This window comes from Sardina pilchardus, chromosome 24 (assembly GCF_963854185.1).
Source record: "Sardina pilchardus chromosome 24, fSarPil1.1, whole genome shotgun sequence".
NCBI classification, from domain to species: domain Eukaryota; kingdom Metazoa; phylum Chordata; class Actinopteri; order Clupeiformes; family Clupeidae; genus Sardina; species Sardina pilchardus.
Genome location: NC_085017.1, coordinates 2,680,709 through 2,688,208, shown reverse-complemented (window position 1 = coordinate 2,688,208; position 7,500 = coordinate 2,680,709). Strand labels below are relative to the sequence as shown.

Sequence of the window (7,500 nt, the reverse complement as noted above, 5' to 3'; positions counted from 1 at the left end):
TCTGAGTTGGAGGCTGTGTCCAGTCGTGAGTCAGGACTCCGGCTACTGGACCGGCCTGCCCGTCTGGTCCCGTCTCCAGCCACACGCCTCAGCAGTTCCTCCCCACCAGTGACAGCCACAGGCACCCTCTGGTGGGGGCATGAGGGGGTATTTAGGGTGAGGGCATACAGCATGGTGGGGGAAGGGTGTGGGGGGACTGGGGGTGCTGTCTAGGGGGAAGCTTTGGCCTCAGAAAGGGACAGGAGATGATGCAGGCAGGAAAGCAACAGACTGTGAACTGATGTCCTCGATGATGCATGTACTGACACGCACACACACACACACACACACACACACACACACACACACACACACACACACACACACACACACACAGTCCCTGTATGTACAACTGACTCACCGACTGACCTGGAGCAGACCTTTAAGAAGACACAAACAAACATGGAAAAAAATACACATATACTAAACTAACTAAAGTAGGGTTTGATGCCTGCTATAACACTCATGGGCACTTCAATTCTATTTATATAACCATTAAAATCAGCATTAACATGGAGTTACATCCATCTCAGTTTTAACAGCTTCCTCTCTTCTTTGAAGAATTTCCACCGGATTTGGAGCGTTGGTTGATTGAATTTTTGCCCAGTCATCCACAAGAGCCATTGTGCGGTCAGACTCTGATGTACAAGACAAGAGGGCTTGGCTTGCAGTATTTGTTCTAGTTCATCCCAAAGGCTCTGGTGGCACAGAGAACCCTGTTCCCTGTAGGGAAGTCAAGTTCTTTTACACCCAAACTCAACCAACCATGCTGTTATGAACCTTGCTTTGTGCGCTGGGGCACTGTCGTGCTGGAGGAGTGATAATGCAGGGTTTAAAGTTCTCAGGCTGTTTTGCGATTCGAGAATAGATAATCATATATGAAGGCTTTGAAAATGCCTGATAGCTTCAGGCATGGAACATATCTTTGCATTAAGCTTTAACCCTATAATGCCTGACCCAATAAATAATGGTCAGAAAATTCTATTTTTTAGAATCTGGAGTCTTTATTAGGCCCTAAACCAAAATGTAAAAAAAAAAATGTAAAAAAATATTTGCAAATACGTTTTTCTGTTTGTATCATATTTGATACATTGGGCATTACAAACACGTTGGTGAATAACAAGACCTTGGACATATGTAAGATTTTTGGTCATCCATAACATCCAAATCTTTCTTTCTTCAAACAGCTGCCTTTTTACATCCATTTCTTTAATTTTGCAATGAGATAACCAGGCAGAAGCGTTACTTTTAGTAGAACTTTTCTCGTCATGCTCTGTATTTGGAGTCCTATTTCTATTTTACACTTCATCATCTGTCTCTACATGGCCCTGTATGTCACTCCAATTGCCATCAAGGAATTTCAGAACATTTTCAGTAGAGAACTTTCTTTTATACCTCTGTAAATTAGCCATAGCATGGATTCTTAGGAATTTTGAATACGGATTATGAATTATTTGTTGTAAATATCACATTTTAATATGTAAATTGTGTAATTGATTCATTAAACACTGTATGGAAGACATAATACTCATATAATATCCAAAAAAAAAAAAAAAGCCCCCATGACCACTGAGAGAATTACCTGCTGTATCAAATTTGAACAAAGCAATATTTCATTTTAAAATATTGATACATATGTAAAGGTAAATCTCACCATAAAATCATCAAATTACCAATATCCTTGACCTTTGCATAACCATCAGGGTGCTAATGAGATTCCACCATTTTGAATTGTAACAAACCACTTGTCAGAATTGTTATAATGCAAAAGGTATCCAACAGGGGGCAAAAGACAAGTAACAGATTGTATACAACTGGGTTTTATGCAAAGTTTATATCTCATGGTGATGCAATGGGTCTCAGAAATGCATGTATCAAATCTGATACGCACGGCACTATAGGGCTAATAATGGTATGGGGTTGATTCTCAGGGGTCTGGCTTGGGTTAATGGAGGCAAATGTCAATGTTTCAGTATGCCACGACATTTTGGGCAATTTTATGCCTCCAATTTCTTTGGGAACGGTTCTTTTGCGCTCCACAACTATACAGTACACAAAGTGAGGTATATAAAGACAGGGTTAGGTGAGTTTAGTGGTGTGAAAAACTCTGTTCTTAGTGGGTCATGCAGTCAAGTTTTCCACACCAAGCACCTCTGGGATGAATCAGACTGTGAGCCAGAGCTTTTCATCCAGCATTAGAGAGAGAGAGATTTATCCATCACATACACAATAACAGATAACAAGTAGTGAAATGTAAGCCTGGGTAGCTTCATGACTGACTGTGTAAAGTAGAACGATTCTAAGTAAAAGAGATACAAGATTAAAACATCAGTGCTTGACCTCAAAAATACTCCCCTAGAATGAACGGGGAAAAATGTCCACAGATAGTGCAAAATAGTGTGGAAACCCCTCCAGTATAGAGGAAGCCATGAAAGATACAAATGAGCTAGGCCTACTAATTCCATATTAAAGAAGCTTATTTGCAGTCTACCCCACAGTTAGTTAAGAGGATACATGCCTTTCTCTTCTATTTCTGTGCATGCAATAACCCAATCTGACACATTAGCACAATTAACTGGAAGTGGGTGAGACCAGTTAGCCAGTTAGCTCAATTTTAATTGTAGGCTAGTTATGTTGGGTAGTTAGCATCTTGAATTAGAATTAGCATGCTAGATTTTGAATGGGATGTCATTGAATTCCCAGTGGGTGTAACGGCTGGCGTCCACATACCTTCATCCATATAGTGAGCATACAGTAATGTGAAAATTTGATCACAAGTCAAATAAGCTGACCCCTTTTATCTATGAGTGTTGCCAGATAGTATTGTATGGCTACATTCTCGATCTATACTGTGTCTCCCCCACGCTCAGAAGCCTGATTGCCATTTAAGCTTCAGGTTAATGTAGTGTGAACTGAAATGTTCACTTGAAACAGGTGAGAGCTGGCATTTGAAGTGTTTCATGCGTTTCAGCGCAATGATGGTGAAAAGCAGATTTCATAACATACCAACGGCAGCCCATTAAAACCATTGATCATCGTACAGTGAACAGATGAACATTACGCAGGCTATAAACTTTGATATTGTTCTTTCTCTCATTTTTCCATCATCCTCTCAATCTCTCGTTCTCTTTCTCCCTCCCTTCTCCACCTCTTCGGTTCAGTATTTTTTATTTTTCCTCCCAGCGGCCGTCGGCTGGCCTGAACAAATAGACATTTCCTTTGGCCCATTCACAGCCCCTCAGATGGACTTCTCTGTAAGATGCCGGCCATTAAAGTGTTTGTATGTGGCGCTCATTATCGCCGCTGTTAGTGAAAGCCACCGCAATTACCAACCAACGTGCCCTGCCGCTGCGCTTCAGCCCGCTGCACTTCCATCACGCCACAAAAGGTGCACAATGAAGGCTGTCATTACACTTTGGGTAGCACTACCCTGTGTTTGGAATTAAGTGTGTGTGTGTGTGTGTGTGTGTGTGTCTGTGTGTGTGTGTGCGTGTGTGTGTGCGTGTGTGTGTGCGTGTGTGTGTGTGTGCGTGTGTGTGTGTGTGTGTGTGAGAGTGTGTGTGTAGGTGATCTGAGCACGGTGCCAAGATTCATTGTGTGCTCTGTTTGTTTTGCTTTGTTCCCGATAAAAAGGATGATTATTGCTGCAGGAAAGTTGACGGGAAATTGCCATCTACTCTCCCCCCCTTCCATGTAGCCCACATCAATCTGGGTGATAGAGGTAGCACCTAGCACGGCGAGGCTCTCAGGTTGTAAAATCATCAATTAGGTGCCATTGTTCATCCCCCTCTTGACATGGATAAATAGATATGTGTCTATAGATACCTTTCCCTCAAATCCAGTGTGTGTGTGTGTGTGTGCATGTGTGTGCGAGAGAGTGTTGTTTGTGTGTGTACATGTGTGTGTGTGGGAGTGCAGCGGATAAAAGAGGACTTGTATTGACAGTGATGACTAACTGGTCTCAGCGCTGAGAGGCTGTAATGGATAGAGAGGCACCAGGCGAGCGGATAGGTGGGGACAAGCTAGACTGGGACACGAGGGAGAATATTAGCAAGACAGGTTTCTGCTGCAGAGATGGATCAGAACAACAAATGACAGTGGGCAGCCATTACGCTGCCAAAGAATCCACGTCTGTTTTCACAGCACATCACAGTCAATCCTCTAACGGTCCTGAACAAGGATTGTGGCTTTTATTCGTCCATCACAGATGTGTGTTTGACGTATCTTTGTATTGTCAAAAGCTTTTTTGCCTTGTTTTGTTTTGTTTTGTCATGTGTCATTCTGATGTGCTTCGATATGTCAGTTACTGTATGCTGTTTATCTTCTTTCAGGGAGAGTTTAATGTATTCCACTTAGAATTGGAAGTAGACTTTCTGTTAGTAAAATGTTTCCATGTAGAGATCTTCCTCCTTTACTGGTAACCTCAGTGACAAATTGACAATCAGACAAACATTATGCTCTCATTTATTTCATGGAGCAGAGTGTTGTGTCTGGAGCATATTGTCTCTATGAATACAGTAGAACATGTCCACTCTGCTATTCCTAAGTGTGTGTTCTTGGTCTTGTGTTTTGCAGACAAGGTGCCTCGCTTTTCCAGGCAGGGCGATGAGGAAGTGAATGCCGGACAGAACGCGTCCTTTCAGTGCGTCGCCACTGGACGTGCCATGGAGACCGATCCCTTCTACCTGGAGGTCAGTATCAGCTCCGTTGACTTCTAGTGTTCGCCTAACAGGGAGGCTGCACCAGGGGCGTATCTGAAGCGCTCTGTTTGCGCCACGTAAAAACAATGTTAGAAGACATTGATCATAGTGGAAGCTAATTGTTGTAGCAGATGCAAAGTGAACGGAGCATTTCAGTTCCTCGTGTATCTTCCCTGAAGATGTTTGCTTTCAGAATCAGAATAACCGTTTTTAAGAGGATATGTATGTACACTTATGTCTTTTACTGGACTTTTCATTCTCCTCTTGTTGCTCTTTATCTGTCCATTTTTAAAGCATCTTGAATTCCCATTGTGAGTGATGGGTAGTGGATGTTTAGAGGTCTGGGCATCTAAATGGAAGGCCAGAATATAGTGTGCTTGAGCTGAGGAGATACCACTACTGTATATCTGCCGCTGGTCAAGGTTCTTAACCCGGAGTTGCTCCAGCACAACTGTACATGTAATTACACATAAGTCTATGGGATAGAAGCTTATAAGGATATGACCGTCCAATAAAATCATGTAATGAATTATGCAATATAAATGCAAATGCCTTGTCATATGCGAGCCCTTTTGATTGGCTGCATTTTCTTATGCGTTTTCTGATCTGCATCGTCGTACGCAGTCTCGTGGGCCGTCACTCAATTTGGACGGCTTCTCAAAAAGGACATGCTTGGTTTGGCATGCTGATTCGTGGTGTATCAGAGATGCTGCCAAGTAAATGAGACTACTGCACAGACAGACGCTGCAGATGCCTTACAGACTGACTCAACAGTCAGAGACATGTGTTGGTGTCTCTTTTTTTTAGATTTAGTGCGTTCATCAGGTGGTGATTTTTTTTCTTTTTTTTTTACTTTCATTTGGGCAGGACAATAAACCCCATCTTCCCATGCCCCTCAAATCTACCCTGTTTTGACCACACATGCTTTCTCTTAAGATGTGACCATATTAAACAAAAACCTGAGCAGGGAGCAGAACCAAATGACTACTCCTGTGGCTGAACGTGTCGAAAAAAAAAGATCTCTATGTGATCCCATAAAAACAATGCTGTGGAAACTCACAGCGGAATATTTGATGCTCCGTTAGTCTTCAAATGATCCAGCTAGCTTCCGAGGCGGCTGGCATCAAACAACTTCAAGCACAAACATCCCAGCGTGGAGTCACCAGGCACGCTCGTTTTGTGCTGGGAATGTTGATGTTAGCTTAGCATTAGCGGACTTTCTCGCAGGCTCTGAGATCCGATTCCGCCTGTTGCTCAGTTGCCTGCTGGCAATGCTACCAGCCAAAGAACACCTCCTCTGCATTCACAGAGAGAGAGAGAGAGAGAGAGAGAGAGAGAGAGAGAGAGAACAGAGAAAGAACGGTGGAGGTCGCTCATCTCTGGTATAACTTTTGAGTTCCCATTACAGCCATCATTTTGAAGTTCCCTCTCCTACTTGGCCTTGAAGCTCCACTTCGGAGTGCTTTTCAAAATGAAGGCAGCTGCAGAGAGAGACAGAGAGAGAGAGAGAGAGAGAGAGAAAGATAAAGGGAGGAATTGAATTGAGAGAGGGGGAGGAGAAAGAGAGAGAGCACTTTTGGTAAATGAGAGCTTCTCTGTCTATACGTGGAGTATCCTTTTGGCTTTATTCACAAAACGTGTTTTCTTTTTCACATGCTCTATCTCTCTATCTCTCTATCTATCTATCTATCTCTCTGTCTCTCTGTCTCTCTCTTCTCTCATCGCTTTCCTTTTGTGTTTGTTTGTGTCCTTTTGTCTTAATTGAGGGCTATTTGTGTGTACACACACACACGCACACACGCACACAGACACACACACTTCTTCTTCAGGGACACACTCAACATTTTACACTCCTTTGATTCATATGAAGCACATGCTGAGTAAACAAACCTTCATTTATGTGTACAAGGTACAAAGTGTACTCCTCAGTACACACACACAAACACACACACACACACACACACACACGTACTGTACAAGCATGCACACACACACACACACACACACACACACACACACACACACATACTGTGCAAACATGCACACACACACACACACACACACACACACACACACATCTTTTCGTTTTTCAGCATCTGTTAGGTGAATGACGACATGGTGTACTGATTCCATTGTTGTGTTGGGTCTCTGAAGTGTCTCAGATGAGGGCTGTTCCTACACATATATGCGCTCCGCTGGGTTATCTGCTCTGTGATTAATCACGGGAAGAGCAACCTGCTTTACCAGGCCCCTCTAAAAGCCCCCCCATTTAACGGGATGCTGTTTGATCATGCCGCACTGGTGCACAGAGAGAGGGAGAGAGAGAGACAGAGAGGGAGAGAGGGGGGAGAGAGTCAACTAATTGACGCTCGTGCTTTGATCTCGCCAGCTTTCCACTAGCAGACTCTCTCGATGGACTGACAGATGTTTTTTATTTATTTATTTATTTTTAAATTCTTCTTTTTTGGGGGAGGGGAGGGGGTATTGCTATTTTTAGTGTGATTCCTGTGGTTAATCTTTGTCTCCAGCAGCAGCCCCAAACAAACTGTTTTGGTTAAAGTGTCTCATTCAATTAGAGCTTTCCTCTGCCCTCCGCGTCTCTTTTGTAGCCGGATGTATTTCCGATCCGAGGCTGCTTGGCATCCTGGTGTAATTACCCGGCGCTCCGCGCGGCACTAACCAAAGCGGCCGGTTGCGGCAGCGTAATGGACTGGGTGCGTTGCCAGCACGAGGAAGAGAGACAGACCAAATGATGCGTGTC

The 7,500-nt window shown here is 43.5% G+C and overlaps 1 protein-coding gene across 1 annotated transcript in view; it reads left to right on the top strand.

Moving 5' to 3' along the window:
- Positions 1-7,500, top strand: part of ptprua (protein tyrosine phosphatase receptor type Ua) — a 222,329-nt gene that overhangs the window by 137,066 nt on the left and 77,763 nt on the right. The window contains exon 5 of the mRNA XM_062528958.1: positions 4,615-4,730. Coding sequence (XP_062384942.1) covers positions 4,615-4,730 — 116 coding nt within the window. The remainder of the gene's footprint in view (positions 1-4,614; positions 4,731-7,500) is intronic.